Source organism: Channa argus, chromosome 12 (assembly GCF_033026475.1).
Source record: "Channa argus isolate prfri chromosome 12, Channa argus male v1.0, whole genome shotgun sequence".
Lineage (NCBI taxonomy): Eukaryota > Metazoa > Chordata > Actinopteri > Anabantiformes > Channidae > Channa > Channa argus.
Window position 1 is genome coordinate 14,312,709 of NC_090208.1, and position 27,356 is coordinate 14,340,064.

General features: G+C 40.6%; 1 protein-coding gene across 4 annotated transcripts in view; it reads right to left on the bottom strand.

The window, feature by feature from the left end:
* Positions 1-3,088: 3,088 nt before the first annotated feature.
* The window catches only part of LOC137137268 (NACHT and WD repeat domain-containing protein 2), a 47,323-nt gene continuing 23,055 nt past the window's right edge, over positions 3,089-27,356 (bottom strand). For all 4 annotated transcript variants that reach the window (XM_067523323.1, XM_067523320.1, XM_067523321.1 and 1 more), the window contains exons 4-8: positions 26,491-26,607; positions 16,977-17,180; positions 16,144-16,294; positions 13,952-14,541; positions 3,089-10,809 (exon numbers count right to left, since the gene is read on the bottom strand). In XM_067523323.1, the coding sequence (XP_067379424.1) occupies positions 6,925-10,809; positions 13,952-14,541; positions 16,144-16,294; positions 16,977-17,180; positions 26,491-26,607 (4,947 nt within the window). In that variant the 3' untranslated portion in view covers positions 3,089-6,924. The remainder of the gene's footprint in view (positions 10,810-13,951; positions 14,542-16,143; positions 16,295-16,976; positions 17,181-26,490; positions 26,608-27,356) is intronic.

The window sequence follows — 27,356 nt, forward strand, 5'->3', positions numbered from 1 at the left end:
GGGGGTCTGTTTTGTAAAACTTGATAGACAAATAACATCCCTGATGATGGCAGACAATGGAAAAAACTGGTTTGAGTGTTTACAGTAACTGAGTTTACCCTTGATAGGGTCACAAACAGAAATCATGTGCCATGTGTTTTTGTGGCTCTGTCTCACAAAGAAATTACAAACTCTAATAAAGAAGTGTGAGTGAGTGTGTTAAAAGGTGTTACATGGAGCTACTTTAACGACTGTTTTTATGTTTGCACTTACATGTATTCAATCTGTAAAAACAGGCTCCAAGAGAAGATGAATGACTTCCCTGACAGCCAAGTATGAGCATTACAATAGCTGGATGTTTAAATGTGTGCATGTGTTGTGTTCATGTATAACCTCATGACTATGGATGTGTGAAGGTACGAGGGGTTTCAGGCTCAGAATACTCAGAATATGACTGAAAAACACTGGATGTGTTTTTTCTGCTGCGGCAGCAGCTGACAGGGTGGCGGCAAACGTTCTGGCAAAGACACAAACATGACAACAATGTGACACGTCAGATGAAGTATAGAGCCCTTTTGGATATTTTCAAAGACACGGTCAGTGATGCTGCATAAATTCCTCCCGTCTCTGTTTTTCCTCCACTGCCTCTTTTGTTTTACGTTTTTCCTTTTGCAACTGCAGTCCAGAAACTTCAACACAAATGTTGGAATAAAAGACTATAAAACTATATTAAAATATTCACTTTTTACGTGAAATGTAACACGTTAAATGAAAATTTTGCAGAAACTGTCTGTAAAGTTTGAACCTACAGCAGGTGATCATAACCTACTGTATAACCTCAATCTGTTGTGTAAAGATCAATAATCATCATAATGTCTGAACAGGGAGTTTTAACAGTGTGGCTGCGCGCAAAAACATCATCTCATTTTCACCAAAGATTTGCCGAATTTTGAACAACCTTTTCAAAACTACCATATACAGCAGACTGGAAATCGGTCCACTCTCCTCTGCCCAGCTCTCCATCTGCTGAAGCTCCAGTACTGACCTGAAAGCTTCCCAGCAGCTGCTAAATAGACCCTGTGGCAACACTGCACTTGCTACGGCTAAGTTTGGAGATTTGCAACTTTAAAAAAAACACATAAAAATATTCAGATGTTGACCTTTGACCCGGCCTTTTCTTACAGAGGAAATCATTTGAATCTTCACCCTGGGTGTGCATGCCGTCAGAATAAATCTTATCATTTGTCCCTTGTGTCATTTTTGAATAGTAGCTATTCATACCGAACAATAACTTTGATCCCTTGTGAAACATTGTTGAACGTTCACATTGTTGGTGGTCAGGTGTGATGTGTCAATGGGAAAAAAACCAAAAGCACTCTGGTATGTACTGAGTCATAGCTGAACAGGTGTTTACCTTTAAAACTGTCATTGCTAAGATGAAAGACGAAATAAAAGTGTGTTTTTCATTAGCTGTTAATAATTAATATAGCAAATAATAAATGTAATGCCTGGATCAAACAGTTTATACAGTGTCATTTAACTGACTGATTGATGTCTCATTTCCGCCCTGTTTGTAGCAGAACAGAGTGGACATTCATTCCTCTTCTAACATGTCCCATTTCCTACCGTTCACCTGTAATAGAAATGAAGGCAAAAGTCTTTGCCTGTGAGTGACTCTACTTGCACCATGCTTAAGGAATTGGGTCAGGCCTTGTTGTTACATTGAGGAAATGGTAAATGAAATTACGTTGAAATGTGCCTTCAGCTGTTGTATTCTAAATATTATAAGCTTGATAAAACTCATCTCACAGAGTGTAAAAAAGGCCTTGTTGAGCAGCACTAGCGTGACTTCCCTGTGCAAACATGTATTTGGCAAAAGGCTTTGAGTTCGTCAAACACTGACTACTCTGAGAATTTGGAGTATTTTTCAAGCTGATATTGTGCAGGGATTTCCTTCCGCTTCAATTTCAGCTGCAAGTAAAGTCTTTAGTTGTGGCTGGTTTAGCTTGCCTGGCAGAGAGCATAAAAGGGGGAGGGGTAGAAAGGCTTCCCCATGACTGAAAAAAATGCATAGATGACAAAAGGAGGGCAACAGTCAATGCCACTGACAATGATGTGGCTATTTTAAGGCTGGGTAAATAGGAACAATGTCGTACTGTACCTACTGTAGGATACACACATACACACACAGTGTATGGCCTGTAGAGACCTCGTGCTCAACAAACAAGTGGGGTAATTATATGTCTGTGTCCTGCTGCAGGTGGAATGTGCTAGTGATAGCCGAGCCCTTGTTGTCATAAGGACTGGAGGGAGCCCCACTAGCCAACAGACATGAGCTCACCACCATCATTACAATAGGAGGCGTGGTCAAGGCCGTTATTGCTGTGGACCTGATGTTGCCGTGGAGACAGAGCACACACACACACACACACACACACACAGACACACAGATTGGCTTAGAGTGACACCACTGGGAAATTAAAAAGGTAGCCCAAAGCAACAGGATTTTATTGGCCAATCACAGCCAGATCTTGGGTGTGTTGACTTTACAGTTTTGTGTGTGTGTGTATATGTTTAACACACGGCGCGGTACAGGTGCACTGCATATACTTAATTGCTTAATTGTGATGACAACGTCAGCCAATGTTGGAGAAATATTCACCACGCTTGTCTGCCATTCGGCATCAAGCGCAGAAGAGCAATTACTGGCCTATCAAATCAACTCATTTTACAGCTCTGTCCTGTGTGTGAGGCTGTCGACACTGTCAGTGGCTCAGGAAACAAACAAACAAAAAATAACCCTCACAAAACGCTCTACAAGTTAACTTCTTGCTACAGGTCCTTGAGCTCTAGGTTAATTGCAGCCCATGCATATACAAAGTATCTATATATATATATATATATATATATATATATATATATATATATATTCAGTAACTGTCTCTGAAATCTCAGGCTATAAATAAAAGTACTTTCATGTCTAAATGCAGAAACATGATAGCAGAGTCTTGTAGCAACCCCTAATTAAAGTGAGGAAGCCTGAGGCAGTGGAGTGGAGGCATAAAGTGAACTGTTTTATTACACTAAAAGGTTTCATACAAACAACGCATGCACACCAGTTTGATATTGCTTCAGACATAAGTTTATTTTCTGTTTGAATTCCAGTTAAACAACTCTGTAACAAAATGTAAGTACAACATTTATGAAAATATAAATCTCTAAACAGGTAAGTCAATCCTGACAATACAAAGAATACCATAGAAACATTCATTACCAGTATGTCAATTATGTGTTGCAAACATGTACGTTATTAAAAGTCATTCAAGTTACTTAACATACAATAATACCATTTACTGGCTTTCATAAGGACACATTCAAATATACTCTTAAACTGGCATTCCCATATATTTTATAAGATGAATCTTTTTAAACTTTTTAGCAAAGATAGCACATCTTCTCTATCATAAACATAATCACAGTAGAACACTGAAACAATTTGGTAACAATATAATTACAGTACAAGCCTCAAAATCAAATAAGAGAACAAACTCAAGCAAAAACTAAAATTGGGACTTTGGCAATTACAGAATAGAATGTTTCTCTTTTATTTAGAAAGTCTTGAGATGTAGGGAAATAATATATTTTAAAGCGTGATGCTGCTACCCGATTTGAAATATCCAAGGGCCCTAATCTCAACATTTCAAAACATACAATAAGATGGAGTAGCCCTTGAAAAGTATATATCAAAGTGTTCATCTGTGGTTTTTGTTTCAATCTTGCCTAAAGATGATTGGTCTTAGAGCGCAAACTTGCAGAACACAATTTAAGTTTTGGGTTATTTCTGACTTGCTTTAAAAAATACTATCAGAATACCAGCAAGGTACAAACACACACATTCCTCTTAGCTTGCCAGCAATGTATATCTTAAAGGATAACTGCAGTTAAAGTGTATTCTCCATAAATGTGGCTAGGGGCTGTGCTAACGTCGCACTTGCCACCTCCATTGTAGAGATTCAGATAAGGGCTTTAACAAAACAAAATACTCTACAGTATAAAGGACAGAGCTGCAGGAGCTTGAAAGCATTATGCTTTTCAAATTAACTTAATGTTTACATAAATTATTTCACTTTCACACTAGGTCTGAGCTAAACTGAGCATCCTTCATATTCATCTGCACGGTTGGTTTACATGTGTGAGGCTGACGTTTACTGCAGGTATACTGTCTTCAAAGAAAAGCCATTAGAACATCGCGGTGGTGCATTACCCTGTGGACTACTATGATGAGAAGTTGTTTCACTTTAATGCTTGACTGTATTTTTTTAACAGATAAGCGGGTGAATCAAATTGATGATTAAAAGAACTCATGGACATTGTGTCAAACTGACCTGGGACCTGTTGATCCCAGAGCTGAAAGAACAAATGTGGCCATGGATGATACCCGAGCAGTGTAAACTCGCCAAAATAATCTGAAGAAAAAACTGAGGCTGGTTAAAACCTCTCAGCTTTTCATGGTCTTAAAACAACATATGCCAATATACAGTACATACAGTACAACATACAGTACAAATTTAACGTTAGCTCCAGGCAACAAAGTTTAAAAGTTAAAAGAAAGTGAATGTGTTGTAGGCTGATCAGGTCAGCTGGCAAGCTTCTCTGCATGTGGGTCTCACATAAAGCAGCAAAATGAATGTTTTGTCACTGGGGATGCCCATTTTCTGTGTTTTCCTATAGTAGGATATTTAAATGATTGCTATAAAAACCATGTGTATTGGATAACTGTAGTAATTATAGTTTTCCATTAAGCCCTGCTTTAAATATATCTCTACAGTGGAAATGGCAAGTACAGAGGCAGTCCAACCAACAGAGCCACGGTAGTCCCATTTAAGGAAAATACAGTTGTGGTTGAAATACATTTTAATAATCCTTTCAGAGTTTTTTTTTCATCCTGTAATGCTGTTACCAAGCGCAATGGGTAGAGCATCAGAATGGGATGCAGGAGTTGTGGGATCAAATCCCAGTCTACCCACCAGGTGTGTCCCTGAGTGAGACACTCCCCGGGTGCCACCCCATATGGGGCTCGGTGGTAGAGCAGTGGGTTGGGATGCAGAGGGTAGCAGGTTTGAATTCCAGCCACAAAGGACCACCTTGGTGCCATGCCTACCCCCCCAAAATGGGAGGGTTGCGGCAGAAGGGGCATATGGTGTAAAAAACACATGCGGAATATGTTCAGCTGTGGTGACCCCTGAAGGGACAAGCAGCGGTTTTGAATCCCAGCCACCAAGGAACACCTTTGTGCCATGCCTACACCCCAAAAATGGGAGGGTTGTGGCAGAAGGGGCCAACTTGGTCCCATGCATACCCCAAAAAATGGGAGGGCAGAAGGGGCATATGGTTTAAAAAACACATGCAGAATAGGTTCACCTGTGGTGACCCCTAAAGGGACAAGCTGAAAGCAGTCAATCTTTTGAATGTTGTTACCAAAATCAGGTATCTATGGGCCAATATAAAAGTAATTTATAAAGTAATAAAGTATTTGGAACCTGCAACAAAATGTAAGAACCAATTTTGTGAATACAATGTATGGGCAAAACATATTTATTTGTAGAAAACAAAATTGAGTATGAAATAACTTTTGAACCAAAGTTGGTTTTAACTTAAACTGAAACTTCTTGTCTTTGATGTCACTTGTTAAGATGATGGTATTGTACACTGATACCAGGCATTGAGACCAGCATTTTTGCGTTAGCCTGTGTGCACCTGGATGGCCTTGTGTATTCTTGTAGGCAAAACCTTTAAGACAACTCTAGATTACTTCTAACAAGTTATACAATGTTTCATATGAATTAATCTAATAAGTTCTCACAAACCACCCAAAGTGCATTCACCTACAGTCTACATCTCTAAATATATTCACATAGCCAAGCTGTTTCATCGAACATTGCCCTAATCACTTTGTCCTTTTCTACTGGAACATTTAAACAAACTCCACGAAACCTAAAGCAAGTACACTGGTTAAGGCGTGAACGTGTATGGTGCTATGCTACATTGTATGCTCAATGGATGTCTTTCCCTTAAGACAAACAGCACACAAACTGATGGAACTGCAGGTAAATTCACATCAAATTTACGTAAACTCTCCCAAACAATTCCTACGTCTATCATTACAGAGAGCAATGCCATCGATCTTTTGTGTTGTTGACTGGATATCAATACACTGATGGTTGAGATTTAACGTCAATGCAAGTATTATGTAACTGTGTGTATACCATGTTTACAAATTCCCTGCATTTTCATAAATCTTGTAATCTGCACATAAAGAACATTTTTAAGTTCCAGGCACTCACTTTGATTGCATTAAGCACAACTTAACATTTTTAAGGAGTTGCACAAATTGCAGCAGCCAAAAAGAGATATGTACATATGTTCATAGTTCTTTCTTTTTTATACAGTACCGACTGATGTAAATACAAACCAAAATATATATTCTTAAGAACAACATTAATGTGCACAATGTAAATGAAGACAATGTAGAACGAAAGTGGCTAAGATCACACAAATGGCTTTGAAAATGTTTGACTAAGACATTTGAATAATAACTTTGTTCTTCAAATGCAAAAGGACACATAATGGCAAACTAATACTGCACGGAATACACGTTTGTCTTCTTTTCAAAAACATGGTGATTAACAGTCTTCATGTGGAAAACAAACAAAAACTGTGTCATACGTTGGAAATAAGTAATACATAATTTGAGTGCAGCGTTAAAATGGTCGGCCCATGAACTACCCAGAGGGCTGACATCTGCAGCTGAATCACGTGGCTGTAAACAAGAATCAACTGCAAACCCAGAGATTCTAAACTCACTCACCTATTTCCACCCCCATTGTAACTCCACCTGCTTTTTTTTTTTAATACACTGTGTTTATTTCTTATCACTGTGTCATTTCAGTCTTTTTTTGTAGGCGTGGTCGACTCACCTTCACCAGAGTCCGACACGTTTATGGGGCTGTCCCTGGAAAACACCTCTGTCGACTCCCTCCAAATGCAGTCGGCAACGCTTTTAAAGGAATGATTACCACATTTAGGCCGCACCTTCTGTGAGGCATTGTTGACAATCTGTCGGCTGTTCGACGTAGCTATCTTTATCTTGAGAGCAGCATCCACACGGTCCACAACTGTGTAAGTGCCGATGCTCCCGTCCTCAAAGCCGATGATGATGTTTAGAGCTCGCTGGGAGAGGGACAGGAAAGTGGGTGTCTTGTATAAAGAGCATGTGCCGATGCTCTTACCATCAGCAAGGCGCATCACGATCAGATTGGACACAACGCCGGCGTCATCATCTTCGTCACAGTTCTGGAAACATACGTACACTAGGTAACGACCATCTCTTGATAATTTCTGACGCCAGATTATACCAGCAGCATGGACGAGCCTCAACTTCCCACTGTGAAGGTCCAGCACATTAATATTCTCATCACCTTTGGAGACAATTCCTAGTTTCCCATTGGGTGAGATCTGGAAGTCCTCTAAATTTTTGAGGAAGTTAGCTGGCAACTGTACTCGCCTGCAAACCGACTCATCTGCCACACTCCAGATGAAGACGGTCTCCGTGGATGTGATGAACACCGCGCAGTCAGGGCAGTCAGGAATGAGCTTGAAGTTGACGATGGTAATACCATCGTCACACACAAATTTCTTGGATACGCTGCCTGACCACAGACTAACAGCGAGGAGCTTATTTTTCGAGGTTCCCACAAGAAAAGTGTTTGCTGTGGTGATCAGTGCATTCTGGAGGGTGACTAAAATGTTGCACACTTTGTGACCAGTAGCGAGCCTCCAGACTCTGGAGGCATTCTGCTCACAGAGGGATACCACAAACTGATCGTTGTGGGTGATTAACAGTTGTGATATTCTCTGTCCGTTGATGCGGAATATGTTTTCTCCGGTGGTGGTTTGCCAAATGTACTGACTGGACTTGTCATCAGAAGTCACCATTAGATCCCCTGAGGAGGTAAGTACACAGTTCTCCACTATGCCCTCGTGCTTGAAGACTGTTTCTATAAAGCCAGTGCTAAAGTTCCACTTGTGGACAGCTTCTGAACCATCCATTGTAAATACATAGTCCTCTCTGCCAGACAGCTGCAAAGTCTGGATCTTCTTGCCTGTCTTGTCAATATTGGACATAGCTGTGATGATATCAATGTCCCAAACTGACAATACTCCACTACTTGCAACAGAAAGCAGCAGGTTGTGGTGCGCTGATTTAATGAGTTTGACAATAGCCCCTGAGATCTCAATTAGGCTAGCCATGCACTGTCCACTGTCCCTCCTCCAGACAAAGATGGAGGAGGTGTTCTCCATGGAGGCCACAATGCTTTGTCCATTCTTGGAAAGGACGGCAGCCACAAATCGTTCAGTTCGTTTGGCTTTAAACTTCTCTACCATTTTCCATACTTTTGTGTCAAGAACTTCGATACTTCTGGCCTTGCAAATGAGAATGGAGCGCTGGTCCTCAGATAACTCAATGCCCACCACTTCACTCTCATCTCCTCTACAGTCATAATCCTCCATTAGCCCCGGGTTGGTGATCTCTTTGGTGTTCCACACGGACAAACTGCCTTCATTGTCAATCATCACCATTTGGTTTAGAGTGTCCAGAATTAGAATGGACTTTACAAACCCCCCAGAAAACTCGGAGGTCACAGTGGCTAACTTGTCCCCATTTCCCAGGTGAAAAATGGACGTAGTGTTGAGGTACTGGCCACAGAAGGCATACATTCCATCTGGAGAGCACTGGACACAAGTCACTTCGTACCAGCAATGGAACTGGTAGAGAGGCCAACCATAGAGTAGGTCAATGACGTTGACATCTTTACTAGCCTCAAGCCAAGCCAAAGCATGATGAGTGGACAAAGTAAAACCATTGATGAAGGCTACCCCACCAGTAATGCCACCATGCTTTGACCCCTTGATTTCAACCTCAGATAAAAGGCAGGACTTGTGATTATCATAGATGAGCAGGGTGTTTTTGGTTGTGGCTACGACCAGATACTTCTCGTCAGTAGTTAGTCTGATTCCCAGCACGACCGATCTGGCTGTGTCGATCTGTCTTAGAAGTTGTCTGCTCTCTACATCCCAGGTACTGACAGACCCATCTTCCAAGCCTACAAGGACTATATTAGGAGCTAAAGTGGGCAAGATCTCCACAATCTGCATGTAGCTAGAGCACAAAGGAAGCCTCTCTGGACTGTAAGTGACGTCCATAGAGGAGTGGAGAGGCACAATGGAGCAGTACTTAGGGCCATCTTTGTCACATTCCAAGAGGAGATGTCTGAGCTTGGGGAGGGAGGTGACAACTGGTAGAAGTCTTTGTTGCAGTTCTGCAGACAGTGATGCTGGATTCTTCAGCACTTTTACCTTGATGCAACGCAGAGTAGTTGAAAGGAATTTCAGTTCTTTTTCTCGAGTGTAGCTGTAAGCTAGGTCAATGTCCGTTAAAGCTTTTTCAAACTGGCCAATCTTGATCATTGTGTAGAGCCAACTGAAGTTCATTATGACACCAAACATGAGGTCATCAGTGCGCCCACTCCTGGTAAGGTGGTACACCAATTCGATCATCTTTCTGTGGTTCACAAAGAAAATATCAGGCTCCAAAAGGTTACACTGGAACACCCAGGGCTGCTCGGGAGTCTGCCTGTCGTAGGAGTACTTGTCAGAACATGTTTTTTCATGGGATTGTTGATGGTGAGGGTTTTTGTGATGAGATATGTTGAGGGAAGTGAAATGGTTGTTGTCATAAGTAAAAATCTTCTTTCTTCCTCCTGACCATGCCCCTAGGAAGTACTCAGCAAGCAGGCTGTGCATTTGATGCACATCCTCCTCATTGCTAAGATAAAGTTTCTGGGCAATGAGATGAAGGTGCCTATTAGCCCAAACCATCAGGGTAACGTTGCGTACTTGACGCTCCACCAAATATCCCTCCAGCTCCTCTTTGAGTCTTGCAACCAAATCATAAGAGATCCTCAAGGGATTTTTGAGGTACGTTGCCACAATAACATCACCAAGAACTATGTTATCAAGGGACAAAATATCTTCCAGCTCGACCTCAGTCAGTCCAGCTTTGGCCATGGTAATGTACCCTAATGCTCTGAAGACAAATCGTTGGCCCAACTTATTCTCCACCGAGTAGAAGAGATGTTCTATGCTTTCATGCACTGTTGAGCACAGGGACTTGTCGTCCACATCTTTGTGGGACCTCCAGTGAACTACTTCTCTGTAGATGAGGTTGACAAACATAGGTAGTGTACACTTGGCAAGTGCTTCATTGACATATATCTGCTGGCCTGAGGTGACTTTCCTCTTCACCCCCAGCAACTGTTGTTTTAATGTTTGGCTGCAGACCTTGCGATCTCTCTGGATTAATTCCACATAATAGCCCTCATCATGGATGAGAGTCCGGAGCTTCTGTAGGATGCCATGTTTATTGGGCAATGTTGAGACTACAATGCGGACTGTCCGAGGCAGGTTTATGGGGAGCCACCACAGCTTGCGAGCTTCATCAGCATCTGATAGCTGCTCCAGGGAATCCAGGACAATGACCAATGGCCTGTGAAAGGACGATTCCCCCAACAGGTTGATCAGAAGCTCCCTCATTTCCTGGATCTTGTTAGGCAAAAAGTGAATCAGGCAGCGGTAGTTTGTTGCAATCTGTTCACAGATGCTCTGGAGGAGGGTGCGTAGATCCATTGAGAGTTGGGTGGAGCCAATAAAACGAACGATGACCACTGGGTCAGTTTCAGGTCCCATCTGTTTCTGTAGCCATGCGTATGCCTGGAAAACAGCATTGAGAGATGGTTGTCAGAATAAACACAGAACACATATTTTTTAAATGGGTTCTGTAATTATCCATATTTTAATAGCAAATGTGATTAAACAAAAAAATTGACACATCTCAGAAATGTTTAGTTTCAACACCTTCAACCATTCTCGGATCATACATCACACCTATGTTTTGATTCATATGTGAGTATTTTTTCATCACAAGAACTATGAATGAACACTGGTCTAATTTAGGCCTCATTGATATTCTAATTTTATTCATGAATTCCCTGAATAGGCCAGCTGAGGTTTTGGGACACATAAAGGTGTTATTTGACACTTTTAGGTCAACAGCGATGCTCCACATTTAGCTGTTTATTAATGTATGAGGGTGGGGGAGAAAGAGAGAAAAACACAAAATCCCTTAGTAGACTATTCACTATCTTAGATATCTTTTAGGTTTGTGTGTGTTGAGTTTGTTTCTGAAGATTTATATTACACCTTTCCAAAATTGAAATACAGTAATAGATTCCTCAATCAATAAAGCTAAATTGTTGGTGGAAAACCACATTAAAATTTCAAGAACAACAATGACTACAGTGAATACAAATATATTCTCAAAGAAGAGAAGGGAAAGATTACACATAGACATTTAGTGGCTCCACAGTGTTTCCTCCCAACACAGGCTTTGTAAACCTGTATGCCAATGAAACAGCCTAATTCCCACTATTACCATTAGCCATAAATGAAAGTCTACACAACTTTAATTAACCTGACTTACGTACAGTAAATGCCATTATCGTGCACCTGGAATTCAGTGGAGTCTCTTAAGACTCATTCTTGAATTGGCAATATTCTCTAATTGTGCCAAAGCAGCTATTGAACTATTAGGAAGCCATTACATACATTATGCCGTAATAGTTTATTTAGCAACTAGTGTAATTTATCATCTGATGCATATTACTCTTATTCTGCAGCTGTGATGTGGTGATTTGCCAAACCGTAGGAAACAAGCTCACACATTTTCTTCAAAAAGCTCCATTGAGCCCTAAGGCTGTTAGTTTGAGATGAGAAAATTACAGCTCCACATAAAATATCTACCTAACTGCATTTCACGTAATACTTTTTGCCACTTTGCTAAATGCATTAGTGTATATGTACACATCTGTGAGAGTGACCGTATATACACATTTGGATCCAAGGTTTGGAGCTCACTGCATTTGATTCCTTTAGGTTCCCTTTTTTCTCAGTAGACTGACTCAAACACACAATATACATTCAGTTTGTTTTCTACCCTGTTCCTATATTTGTCTAACCCCACAAGTTCCACAAGTGCTTGTGATTTGACAAACATGCAATCAAAAACTAAAGCTCACTCATGACTATGTTTTTGCACAGTATATCTTGCAAACCAATCAAGGACACAGACCAGCGGAAAATGTCTTGAATTGCCTTTTTAAAACAGCTCATTTTTGTTTATTATTTCATCACGTACAGTTGCAACCTGCTGATTTGGCCATTGACCTTAGTCACCTGGGTTTCAAGTTAAGCAAAGTCAAAATTTATTTAAAAAGCCAAATATCACAAATCTATGCAACCAATCAGTTAGAAATAACTGCCTGAATAGAAGAAGCCTGAGGAGGGATCACTATGTGCACAAATTATAGAAATATAGTCTTTGCAAACCTAAGACACTTTGCAATTTGATTAACGTATTCTTTATACGTTATACTTTCACATCCTGTGGTACTAAATAATGAGGGAGATGGCTGCTATAATCAGAAGATTAATAAATATGAATTCATCCATTTTTTCTGAGGCTACAAAGGGGACGGCACAGGACCTGTATTTTCTAATTCATCCAGTGTGGGCTGAGCTCAAAAGTAAAAGCAGAAACTCTCGAGTGTTCCGATGAATCAAACCAAACTGGCCAGGTGTGAATGACACCCTGTGGACTTAAGCGCAGTGGCCCCAGAACACTGCTCTCCTCTTTTACTTCAGTCTAAATCTAATTACACCCCCTCTCCTAGAGACACTAGGGGCACACAAAATTTCAAACTATACTTTTTTGTTTTAACTTGGCTGAATACAACACAATATGATTGTAAGAAGCAAGGTAGTTTCCACTTTTTCATTAATGGTGAGATGGGCACATACAAAACAAATACAACAGCCCCCTCACATCACAGTTGTGTCCTTAATCTGTCAGTCATTCTATCTCATTTGATAAAATACTATAATACTATAAGATTATTTGATAAGTCATATGTATGTATGATAATAATTCTAATGAATAGCATTTTAGTCATAATGACACTTTGAAATTGTGACAATTACTGGTCAATTTTGAATGTATACAGTTGATTTAGACGTTTAACTGCCTGTATTTGAAGATTACCTTTTGCTTATAAAAAACATGTTTTCTATCAAAAACACAGTGTGACACATGTTTGACAGCATGCTACAAAAACACAGTGTGACACTCATGTGTGACGGCATGTTACACGGAGGCTTTTGAAATCCCCGCCAGGTACTGAAAATATGAAATTTTTTTGCCCCAAAAAAAGAGAAAGCAGGTACAATCCCATCATGCAATCTAAAAACATGGTGCTACCAATATAAATTATACATCCTATGTGCGGTACTATATCAGAGTGCTTTGACAAAGAATGGGCTATGAATGAGCTATACTCATTAAACTCTGTTCTGGTGTTGTGCGGGTGCAGCTGACGTTCATTTATCTTCTATTTTCAAAGGTTTGGGATTTAATCATTGTTATCATCTTCTTTGTTGCCTGTTTTGTTGGTGTCATTGTTCCTTGTAACATTTCAAATCTCCTTAATAATATGGCACTGTGCAATAAAAAGTTATATGCAGATGTGGACAGACACACACTCGCTTGGCTTCACAAGATAATAGAGGCCCATGCACAGCAAAGGGCTGTCTTTTGGGCAACACACAGATGGGCAAGCAAGCGTTTCATGGGATGAGATAAACAGTCGCACGCCTCCTCATGCTCTGTTGTACAAAGACGGACACATGCTTAGATCAGACACACAGACGAGTGCAAGCGTAAACAGACAGCTGAAGAGGGGCAGGGGTCATATAAAAAAAAAACACCATTATTTAGTTCTCACTGTCTGTTATGTCTCACCTGTTTGGCTGCCTCAGACAGCAGCAGGGTCTTCCCAGTGCATGGACCCCCGTACACCACTAGAGGGCTCATTCTGCTCCCCTTGGACGGCAGAAGATACTCTTGCACATAATCCAACGACTCAGTCTTGTATTTGTACAGGGCTGCGTAGTTTTTACAGAGGGAGAGGTGCTGCAGGATCTCGTCATATAGTGAGTCAGTCTCTGTGTCAAAGTTCTGCTGGACTGTGGCTTGGATGATATCCACCATGTCCTCGTAGAACTGTTTACACAGGCCTTCCACATAGTGGCTCTCCACTTCTTGGGAGTAGCCCAGCTTCATGTCACAGTGGGTGACAGAAGAATAGACACGGAGGTTGGAGGCAGCAACGACTGTTGGGATGAATTCATCTCGTACCTTCAGAAGGCGTTCGTAGGCTTCCTGGTTACGCATGACCCGATCGCTGCTGACCACGATGTCCATGTATCGGCCCATCTCAGGAAGCTTGGCGAACCGGTCGAAATTGGAGATCTTGCGAATGTAGCAGACACATTTCCTGAGAAAGGCTGGAGTTTGTTTCCCAAGGGCAAAGTCTAATTCGTCCTCCAAAGCTGCAATGAAAGGAAAACACAAAGTTATTATTGTTCAGTGTGACTGTTTCTAAAATGGCCAAATTCTGTTGTCTCATTTTGAGAGCCTCATAAAAGCCACCACGGGACTTTAATGTGCACCTTGCAGTGATAACCATCTAACAGATGTACGATTTAGATTTCTTTCAGGAGTAAATCTTAACAGATTTTAGAAGCCTTCACTCTCTGATTAGACAGATTTCTTCTGAGCTTTATTCAAGAAGACAAAGTTGATAAAATCACATAAGTCAGCACTGCTGAACTGTATCATAGGCTCCCCCACAAGGAGCTGGCTGACTGAAAATCTGCCAGCATCTCCTTCAGCTCACGCTGTAGCCTGATAATTAGGAAAGGAGAGAGAAACAGTGGGAAGGGAAAGTTCAAGGAGACTGTGCAACTTCCTCCTTACAGTACAATCAAGCCCTGCTTAAAGCCCAGTGCGCTCATTAAGCAGCACCAAAATTGCAGTTTCCTGACACAAAAAAGAGGTGCTTCCTCCTTAATATGAAATCATAAAACTTGAAGGGAAGTTAAATAACAAGCTTAGTGGTATTAATTTCATCTATGAGAAAAGATACGGGCTGTGCTGAGACTCTAAAATAAAGCTAGACACAGGTCAATAGAACAAAGACTTGTCATCAGATCCCAAAGGCATGTTGGTCAGATCATCTCCCAAAGTGACAGCCTGAGGAAATAAAAGATGTCTTTAAAGATTAGTCAGTGTCAAAACAAATCAGTAGTAACTCGATGAACCCTGCTGATGTTTTTAGACAATAACTGATAAGGAAAAAATTACAGGGTCAAATGTTGTGTAATAGCATTAAAAATAGTATTCATTTGACAGATCTCTTCAGAAAAAGCTTTAGGGTTTTTTTTGTTTTAGCGCCAAGTTGTGCAGGATTGATTCATTACTGTGAGCTGAACATACTGTGTGATCGATCAATCACTGTCATCTGCCGAGCTGTGTCTGACACACACTGATTGAATCTCATCTCGTGTTATCAATTTCATAAATAGACGCCAATCCAAACAACAGCCTCATTCATTCAAAATACATGGTTCGTGATTTTTTTTCATGATGATTTATGTCACATCTTCAAAAACAAAGAAAAAAAGTTCTATTTTCCAAATGTTACTGATGGCTTGCTGTACTTTGGGCTAGATTTCCTGATTCTGCCAGTCAGTTTTTAACAGTTTAGAGTAGTTATACAGATGAAATAACACATAGTGCAAATCAAATTGTACAGTTTATATGAATTTCCTAATAAAAAGAACACTGTAAATGCCTTTTCATCTATTTCAGCTACTTTTACTAGGATCTTAAGTAAGACTGGGTGAATCAACAAAGTGCTCAAAAAAACAAATTAATAATAAATAACATACACTTGACATATGAGCCCACAAGTTTTTTAAATAAAATATTAGTATCTGAGTTTGAAATAAAAAGAAATATTAGATTTAAAAAAAAATAAAATAAGAAATGAGATGGGACAGATGGGAGGGTGTTATCCATCAGACAGTGAGACTTTAAATGATATGACAAGAAAAGATGAAATAGAAAGACAAAGATGACCTGAAACTAACCAGAGCAAAGGAATTTCTTGGCCTCAGCGCTCTTCATCGTCCCCTTCTCTTGAAGCTGCAGCACCGCCGTTCGAAAGATCCTCTTGATCTCCTCCGACACATTCCTCCAGGCCTTGTCATTCTTGGTCTTGGCTGCACTGCTAGACTCCATCTAAGCAGGACAGGGGGCAGGCAGAGGACACTGTGACTTTACAGTTTAGATGAGGGACTTTCATCATGCACAAAGGAAATGCTGTTATTGTTGTTTTCTGAAATACTGAAAAATACCATAACAAGGGAAATACTTTTCTGTGTTTTATAGCAGAAGTGATTTACGTAGAACGTACGTACGTTTGGATCGACTTTAGACAAACATTAGATTTAATTTTTTAGCACTTTCAAATCTTTTAAAATGCCACAGTGGCAAAAATGTAAAGTTTACTTTAAGATATTTTACTGCCTTTATAAAGTTCTGGACAGGATAGGAAGGTGGCACTCAATCTAAACAGTTGTATTCAAACTTAACTGTTCTGACAGAAATGTCTTTAAATTACTTTAATGTGGTAATTTGCAAATACACCAAAAACTTTTTATCCTCTCATGGAAAAAGGACTTACAAAGGTTTTGAGAAGTGCCTGAGTTTAAATGTTCTGTTTTGTTTGTGGATATAAAATGTTCCCAATGGAGAACTAAATTCATAAACAGAGCTCACAGACATGCAGAATCCTATTTCAACATTATTAAAGCCTCCTATGACATCTGAAGCCTAACAGCCACCAACAAATCTCTTCTCTGCCACTACTGGCAATTTTAAATGTTGTTTGATATAGATGATTATATTACAGAGTTCTTACAGAGTTCTGGTAGTTCTTAAGCATTTGGGCTTTGGGTTTGAGGTAGTATGCGGGTGGCACAGAGTTTTCATCCCTGCAGTACCACTCTTCCAAGATGTGTGTGTCCAGCCCCGCCTCCACAGCTGCATCCAAGATCATCTCAAACTCTGCTGATTCCACCTCCCCCGGCACTCGGATGCTGCCGTACTTTTCTCCCACCAGACCCTTGTGGAAAAGGAAGCAAAGAAAGACAGAGGGCGGGGAAGGTGAGAAAAAAGGGACAGGAAATATGTATCACGGTCTTTTCAAACTATTTTAGGGTTCTATTTTGTGAGCCACTGGCGCAGGGTGAATGGTGAGTCAATGATACACTCAGCGTGACTCTGAAGGCAATTTCACAGCCACAGGCACAACTGTGGTGCAGCTGGGAAATCTAGCAGCCAGTTAGTGACATCAGGGATGCAGTTGCCTCCACAGTCCCCACTCTGTGGGCACTGTGGTGCATACCGACAGCTCTATCATCGATGGAAATTACTTTACACCACAGCCACATACAGTGTGTTTGCAGTAAATGTTTATGTGTTAATAATAATAAAAGGGCATGGTGGTGGAGTTTGCATGCTCTCCCGATGCATGAAGGGTATTTAGTGGACAGGAGAATACAATAACAAACAACAGTGGCTAAAATATCTGTTTAGTGTGAAAAGTGATAGTGTTTGAAAAAAACTGAATGTGTGTTATGTATTGTAACCTCAGTTTCTTTGAATATAGGCATATTGGTAGCATAATAGTTTAGTGTTCATGTGGCGAGTTTTAGAAAAAAAAATACACTTTAAGCATCTAAATACATTTAAGGTTGTCCTTGTGTGTTAGGTGCAAATGAAAGGAAATAACGGAATTAAAACCTGAGCTTTTCCATACCTAGCCCCTGCTCTGGAGACATTTTGGCCGGTACCATAAAAGCACAGGGATTCAGCACCAATGCCCACTCATGCGATTCATTCTTCTCAGTAAGAAAAGGCAGATTTGTTCTGCTGCAGCACAGCAAATGTTTGAATGGCACACTGTGATGTAAAATACACAGCCTTGGCTGCATTTCCTAAATGCTCAGTAATCAGCCGTATTAAGAAAATGAGCAGATTTGCTTTATATATAGAACAGATGGGACTGTTTTATGTGAAAAGAAGTTAACCCATTAATAAAAGGGAGGCATGTGAGAATATTGTGTAAGACTGTGAAATATGATTTAAGTAGAAAATGTTATTATTGCCACAACCACAGCCGTCTTCAACATCACCACCATCATCCATAGCCACTGAGACCAATATCAACAATCTCCACATTCTTTTTAGTCAGAAGCCAGAACAGTCGACATAGTAGCTGCATAATTAGGCATCTTGAGATTAAACAGCAGCCTTTTCTTCCCACTATTAACTCCCACTCCACACAGCATATCTACTGTAAGCTCCGATGAGCCTCCATTTTTTTCCCTCTGGTATCATCACATATGCTTCTGAGTGACATCCGATTCGGTGCCATCAGAAACGATCAGGGCACGGCTTATGGTCAGGGAGGACAATGAGCACAAAATGGCAAAATGAAATGAGCGGAAATCTTCCGGTAGAGGACCAGCTGAGAGTGAGCCAGGGACAAGCCAAATGACTTTGTGCAGGAACACTGGTACGCTTGCGGCAATGACGCTTCAAAACCATTCCATGTTGGACTCCTTGTTCCCTTGGCATTCGCAGTGGGAACAGATGCAGAGAACAAGACGAATCAGATGATGGCATGTGGCACGGTCTGTAGGACAGCCCACTCTCCAAACCCACAAATGCCTGTGATAGATTAATTTACATTCACACAGTTTTCTCTCCATGCTTCACTAATTTGGTACCGAAGGTTCCTTTTACAGCATCTATTGGAAGTGGAAGAAGAGTTACCAAGTAGAGTATCAGTTGTTTTGGAGGAGGATGTGTCACTTGCAAGGCTGGGTATTTCATTTTGGATCCAAACTTGTCATTTGCATTATATAAGCATTTATGTGACTTTGTCTCAGTGAAACACTTGTATCCAAAACCCAAAGAGTTAAAAGGCAAAAACATTAGAAAAGATAAAAAAAAGTAATTGAGTATGAAACTACAGTACATGTAATAAAAAACAGATTTAGAATAAAAAGTTACAGGGTAATAAATTGACTCTCCTGTGTCCAATAAAGCGAAGAGAATGCTAATGTAAGAGCCAAACATATTTAAAAAGGGAAAATAATACAACAGAGAGAGGAAGCAAATTCCCTATTTGTAATTATTTCTGCTCCCTTGTTTTCAAAATTCGATCAACGGCTTGTCCCTTAAGGCGTTGCCATAGCCCAACATGTTCCGCACATTGGTTTGGTAAGTGTTTTTACGATGGATGCACTACCTGCTGCAACCCTCCCATTTTTATCTGGGCTCGGGACAGGCACCAAGGTTCGGTGGAGTGGGATATAAACCTGAGGCCTTCTGCATCCAAACCCATTGCTCTACCACTGAGCTTTCAAAATAAAGAGTTTAATAAAAAAGCAAAGCATGCTGCTCACTATATTCCATTGTGCCTGACAGAAAAGGTCTAGAAATTGAGTCAAGCTCACAATGTTTCACATGACAGATGGATATTTCAATTTAGGGTCTATTTGTTGTTTCTGGCTAATTATGTAGCATAGGTTAGTGCTGAGAGTTATGATTCAGAATGTTTAAGAATGATGTTCGCTAACATAATGCTATCTAGGTTAACGCTGGCTCGGATCGCTGACGTATAAAAACCTCCCTAAGACAAATAAAGAGGTAATGTTGGATTGCACTGTGCTACTTTAGCATCCAGGACATGTTAGACAGTGGATATGCTATTGTGAACTGGGCTGTTTATGTCACCTGAAACCCTCAGTAATAATGCGGTGTGAAAGAAGTAATGCTAGTGTGGGTTAGAGCTGTAGGCAGTAAAGTTGTAGGCCAAACCTAGTAACTTTATCAGCAGATGCACAATGCTGTGAGTGACCAGCTTTAGTGAAAAAGTGAAAGCTATTCACTTTGGAGGCTTTATTAGACTGTATTCTATGTTCCATGAGTTCTTTAGTTTCTAGTTTGACTTAAACACTGATGTCTGAACCTGGATACAATTTAATCTTCCTTTCTACAATCAAGCAACACCACTGTTTGGACATCTGAGGTCTTCTACGACCTTACAGGTCACCTGATCCAGCTGGTTCCCCTCTATGAGTCATGGTGCTGCAGTGCTGTGTGAGTAGAGGATGCAGGCTTTGGGCTGCACCACTGTACACTAATCCTGAGACTTACAGTGTGTGTGTCAGAGAGAGAGAGAGAGAAAGCTGGGAAAACAGTTACTATCCAAGTTGCTGACAAAGTCTCTGTCAGCTTGTCTTGCGGTGATGTAGTACAATGAATGGAATGGGTGACTGACTGTGTGTGTGTGTGTGGGGGGGGGGGACTAGAGATTAGTATAAAACCAACTGGTGTTAAAGTGCACATGAGCACACACAAATATTCCCTCACACCACTTCACCCTTGTGTCTCATCTCCTGTCACCCACTTGACTTGCCAAACCCCAAACTGTAAGAAAAAACATCTAAACACAGTGCCGCCTTGTTGTAACACCTCTGTTTTAGCCAAAGACCGGTCCTGGATTGAGGCTGTTTAAAGTGGATTACAGCGCTATAGCTGACAAGCGAGAACTTCAATGCTCTGTGTGAGCATGTCCGTGTACAGAATGTGTGTGACTCTCTATTGAAAAGGTACTGAAGAGTTGCAACACTTTTTAGTACACTCTACCAAAAAGCACAGGAGGCTGGAGTGCATCAGATGGGGGCAAAATGCAGTTCCACTTTTAGCCTTCCTCCCTCTCCTCCTTCCTTTGGTTTTTCACCCGTGGAAGGAGTTTTATGCTCTGGCTAAGTGCACTTTATCTGATGAGCTACTCAGAAGAGGTGGCTAAGATATTGTACACAGCTGCAAAATGAAGCAACAAATCAGTCACGCATACAATCTGTCATTGAAAGGCACAGTGTATTGTTCTGATATTTGCCACATAAGCTTTTGCGATGCAGATGAAAAGTGGCCCTCAAAGGAAAAATATTACTCAGAGCACAGCTATGAGCCAATTCCACACTACATACTCTTAATAAAAAATAAGCTCTAAAAGTTACCAGAATTCAGTGATATTTACAACGTTCTACTAACATGATTTGACATAATTAAAAACTGGGAATTGCCTTTTGTTATTATGCAAACTGACAATGTATTGAGTATCATTAATACAATAAAACCCGATATAGCATTGCACTTTGTATATCTATATTGTCCCAAAACTATTGTGTTTTACTGCCCAGCTGCTATAGATCGTTACTGAGACCACAGTTCATTGGAAAAAAAAAGGTTTAGGACTAATTGATATTTCAAGGTTCAGTATGTGGACTGACACTGTGTTGGTTTTGGTCCTTTCATTTAATGACAATAAAGAATACCATAGAGAAACATTAAACTGAGCCTTTGTATAAAAGGGCATGTTTATAAGAAACCAGACTTATAGGCATGATGACACTACTGTAAACCCTGCTGCTCACAACCTTCACACTAGCCGTTATGCATCAAAAAGAGCGATCTTTGCACACGCGAGCACACAGGCAGGTACATTTTCCAACATCACGCATGTACTGTAACTCTTTTGTTCAGTTCTTACAAGTTTCCTTGTTTGCCGAATCGTAAACGCCAGTTATTAGGTAGGTAGGCATGCATATTAAGTTTCACTGGAGACTAGGGGTGAACCAGTCAGTCAAGGCTATCACATAGCAGTTACATCATGTTAATTGAATGGAGGAGTAGCTGAGAGAAAAAAAGGGCTACAGTATCCTCAATTATCCTCTTACATCCAATAAACCTGCTATATGGCCAACGAGGGGAAAAAACGGGAGGAGCGGCTGTATGCTGTGTGCTGAAACACATCCTTGAGGTGTTTATCAAGTTTTGTTTTTTTGGTGGAATTTGAGACTGTTCGAGAGCAGAAGAGAGCAGAGGAAAGAGAAAAAGAAAAAACAGTCATGGCTCATTGTCATGCTTAATCTCCAGGTCAATGACACCATCACCATGCCAACCTCTGCAATTGCCATGGAAACCGCCTTTATTGCATCGACAGGTTAGAGAAAAGCCCCCTTCACCCAGGTGTGTTGTGCTGTGTGTGCATTTTTATACGAGGGTGTGTGTGTGTAAAACAATCCTGCAGTACCACCTGTCCTGTAGTCAGTCATGGTGGTTGAAAGACACTTGCTGCTATTGCTTCTTACTCATGAAAGAAATGTCCGGTAGTAAAGCTGGTTATATAACGGCTGACTCTCACCACTTTCAATCTTAGTGGTCATACATGCCTCCTAGATGATAGTTTTATGGTTTTAATTTCCCTCGAGGGCCATTTTTCCATGTCTTGTTATGTACCAGACTATAACATTTTCTAAATCCGAAATTTCCAATAACGAGGTTGAAATGAAGAGTCTTTACATGGGAGCTATAAAACAGAAATGCATAATAGAAATATGGATTAGACTTGATATCAAATGTATTTTTATACAAAAGAACAGGAGGGATTTCACAGCCCTGAATCATTATTAAGCGATTTACAGTTGTTGCACAGATCCTCTGAGGCATCATGGAACACACCTACACTATGCATGTCCATAGTTCCCGTTTTCCTGTGTAGTGTTCCTGAAGAACTCATTATTCCCACCAAGCACTCCCATCCTGCCCTTTGCTTTCCTATTCCTCATCGCTTTTTCTCAAAGGTAAGAACACATCACACCCCCTCTATTTGCTCTGACACCAATAATCAGTGCAGAGATAATTTTGCTTTAACTTCTACTCACCCCTTTCCTGTTCCATGCATTATGCTCTATGACAGTGATTGTGGGCTGTACACCCTCAGAGCATCTTCTCTTTGACATCTCCTCCTACGGTCCTGTAGTTGTGCGTACGCCTATGTGTTTAGCTTGTGTGACACTGCAGCAGCATTTGAAGTCATCACATGAGTAGGTGAAGGTTGCGATAGTAGGTTGTAGACAACGCTATTAGTTACATGTCAACAAAGTAATTTAAAAGAGAATCAGAACACACACACGCACACTGGCAAGTATGGATTGAAAGTTATTATAAGATGCGGCAGAAGTAAAAAGACCCTAAATTCTGTTTTCTCGGTCCTCACATGTATATCTACTCTTGTAATCTTGTAAAAATAAACCACACTACTCAGGAGAGGGCCCAGACAACCCAGAACTGTCATAAAAGAGGATCCAAGTCCCTGATCAAAGGCCTCGTTGCTGCCACTGCAGCTCGGGGGTCCCCACTACTGGAGATGGGATGGGCCGCCCTGTGTGGCGATGTTGGGTAGCCAGGCTACAGGGACAGCAGCAGCTGGCTCTGACATATCTGAAAGGGACTTAATTTTGTGAAGCCCTTGTGGGCTCATCAGCCCACAACGGCTAAAATCCCACATTCACCACTGAAAGTGGACCACTAGAATACACCATTAAAGATTTAACCAGCCAGATGGGGAGGACACGCACTATGGTTGCATGCGTGTATGTCTCTTCAGTGTGTGTGGGTGTGTGGATGGGTGTAAAGCGTCTATATCGCCCAGCGTTAAAGTAAAACCCCGACTAATTCTCAATCTCATGACTGAGAAAATGCCTCAGGTTGAGTTTGTATGTGCCGTGTGTGGGTGGGTGTTTATAAGCAGAGGAAAGGAAAAAAGGTGAATCAGAGGGAAAAAGAACAAAGGGTATGTGTGTGTGTGTGCACCTAACTTTATGTCTGTCTACTCTCTCTCAGTGTGATGTGTGGTATTGCTTGGGGTCAGTCGGGGTTAAGATGGTGAAATTGCAGCAGGGACAGAGGGCGGTGAGACTGAACGGAATGAATGAAATCAGTGCGGCATGTACAACACAACAGCAAGCATCAAACTGGCAGCACAAAAGAGGAGGCTGTGCCGCTTCTTTTTTTTTTTTTTACCTCCGATCTGATCATTTCAGCCCAGTTTAGCCTGATGGAGCTCCTGCTGTACAGCCCAATACCACATACAATGTCTCAATGGGCTTTAGAGGCCATGATGAAGTTGCCAAGTTTAGCACACAAGAACAAAACCTCAATCAGCAGACAAGTGTGAAACAATTAGCTGACCGACATTAATGAAAAAGTTCAGAGTTAATACTAAAGTACCACAGCAATGTTTATAACACAGCTGGTGGATAGAAATTATACAATTACATTATTTAACAACGAAAATATATATTATTTCGTACAAACTGATGTAGGTCAGGTAAACAAATAGGGTGTGTGGCTCCACTCACATACTATTCTCTAATCCACCATTTTGTCCTGCCTACTTTACCGAGGACCTGCCACACTCACCACAAGCCAGCTATGTCGATAATGTTTGCTGCTGCTAATGTACTCTTTTATATAGAAGGACGCCTGCTAACAGGTTAATTCTCCCGTCTATAAGGCAGCTTTTAAAGAAAGAAAGATGGAGAGATGGAAGCACTGAAGCGTTCCAGCCATCTGCACCAAAACATGCTTCATGTGCCCATGAAACTACCTTGTTGCCGAAAGTAGTTAATGCAGTCAACTGTGTGCTGACTTTATGTGTAGGCAGCCTCTGGAGCAAATCAATGTTGTCCTATGGATGTAGCTTTATGGATTAAACTCTCACCATTGACCTTTCACAGTGTGAGAAATGTGGGTTCGATTCACATGTCTATTCTAATGTTATTGCATCTGTCTGTAAAACAGGAATGATTTATTTCAAAACATGATCAAGTATGCGATTACATATCAGTGTTTCAGGTTCAGGAATATGAATATGGGGTCTCCAGTAGGCTACTGTAAACTTTATGTGGCTAAAATGAACAAAACGATTCAATTTTGTGAAGCTGTTAAATCTCACATATTAGAAGGCATTGAGTGTGTTTCAGCAACTGTGCAGACTTGAAGAAACATGCTGCAATGGTCTCAAGTACTACAAAACCCCAAGCTTTGTGATCCCACTGCTGAAATGACTTGTGATGACGCTTTGTCACTTGGCAAAACAACAAGCCATAAAAACAGAGTTGCAGCACAACCATGAAAACAAGTTGCATTCTTTAGCATTTTGACAAATGTCTGTTGTTTGGCATTTTTGATGCTCATCTGGCTACATAAATGTAACTCTTGGTCCTTTCACGGGCTTTGTTCAGATCCTGCAAGCATATCTCATCTGTGGAGTTGTTGAAGATGGTCCAACCCTCTGATAATGACACGTATAGGTCGAAACCTAATAGATTCTATATAATGGCAGGAGGAAGGTTTTGTATATAAAGTGGTACTTTGCTGTCACTCCTCAATCTCAAACATGGCACAATTACCTGACACTGGCCTATATAGAACATAACTCCACTGAAATTAACCAAAAACACACAAGAATAATTTGTTAAGATGCATAAATTTCACTTGTGTTTTATATATTCTTTTTTATTGTACAGTGAATGGGGAAGAGGGAAGAAGCAGTGCATGCATGGTGAGAGAAGGGGGAAATGCAAAACGCGGTCTGGCGAAGGAGGTTACGCTCCCTAGAGACCATCCTACCTATAGTGCATTACCTTTCCCTGTGATCTCCCACCCAATTTTAACCTCTAGAATTGTATCCTCTTCATTTAAATAACTTACCATGAAATTCTTTTCCCCTTCTCTTCCTCTCTTGATCATTTCTTTTCCTCATAACTGACTTTTTCCCTTTATTATGTGGGCTAAAATTATCTAACAAGATCACTGAAATGTCTGTAATTACATGTCATGCCACTCTGTCTCTCTCATTGCAGAGGTCTTCACATAACGCATTTACACAAGTGTAATTTTAGATTTGAGTGAATTTTTAGTTCTTCGCAGTGCGTTTGTGCAGGATTTGTTCTTCCTGTTTACACTGCAAGAAAGATCAGGTTTGTAGAGCTGCTTTGTGTATTTGTCTCGTTTACTGTTCTCAAAACGAGGATTATCTCTCTAAAAACTGTTACATGGTACAAAAGAGATACAACAGTATTCTAACTACTATTCTTGTCTGTGGTCCAGCAGAAGAGACTCACATAATGCTCAGACACATGTCCTGCATGCAGAAGCTGCAACAAAAGGATTTGATGTTTTACTGTCATTTTTTCGAATGTAATGAGCCAGAACAGGTCTGCGGTAAAAATGTAATTTCACTCCTTATAGGTAGTTTCACAGTCCTGTTCAAGATCTTCAAAAGCATGTAGCCTGGGAACAATTCAGTCTTAATGCCATATTACAGCCGTGTAATGAGATGCAGATGGATGCTGGAAAAAGCTACAGGAGACAGTGATTTAACAGATTTTCTACTTATTATGTAAAGTGTGCACACACAGTGATGTCAACTTAGATAATGTCCAAAGAGACCCATAAAATGCCTTATACTTCTAACTGCAACTGTGACCTATGCTGTGTGTAATACTCACAACAAAACACGGCCCCGCTGAGGTCTTCAGACATTCCTCCAGGAGCTTCATTCGGAGTCTCTGCAGCTCTGGGCAGTCCCACTCCTCTGGATCTACGCCCCAGTACAGGTCCACCACCTGAGAACAAAAACAAATGTCAATGAAGTTTAATGCTTCTTCATTTTTATAGAGCCAAATATAAAGTATGGGCGGTATTGGTAGCTGCGTTTAACATCCATAATAGAAAAGTTTTACTATGTTTACTGTGAAAAATAAATAAATTGCAACAACCAGCTTCATGAAAAAGAGGCTTTACTTTTACAGAAGAGTCTTTGCTGTAGCAGGGATCTCTTTGAAACATGCATTAGGCTCCATCCACCTTTGTGAAGTTACAATATGCAAAGTGTAAATCAAGCTACACCAGCTGCAGGATACGACTCCAAATCAATAAATAAAATCAGATGTTTTGGTCTTTAGAAAAAATAGGGGGATAAATTCAAACAAAAGCTGAAAATCTATATTGAGTATCAGTAGGCTTCAAGTGTAAAACCTCAGTTGGAGTTACGGCACTAACACTTTCAACACTAACCTGTGGTGCTTTTCAGAAAGTGGGTTTAACACAGTGTGAATTTAACCCTTACAGTTACAACTGTGAAGTAATAAAATCTGATTTTGATCGGCTGATTAAGATGTTTACTGTGGGTTTACCAGTTATTATAAAAAAGCTCATCGGTGAAGTCACTAACATGCAAACAAATTTATGTATGCTCTGTTAAAAATAGTATTTGCAGAAAATTAAATCAAATTTATAAGACATAGATTTATTTATAGGTTTGTAAATGTAACCTCATAATCTCACACAGTAATATCCAAATAAATGTGATTGT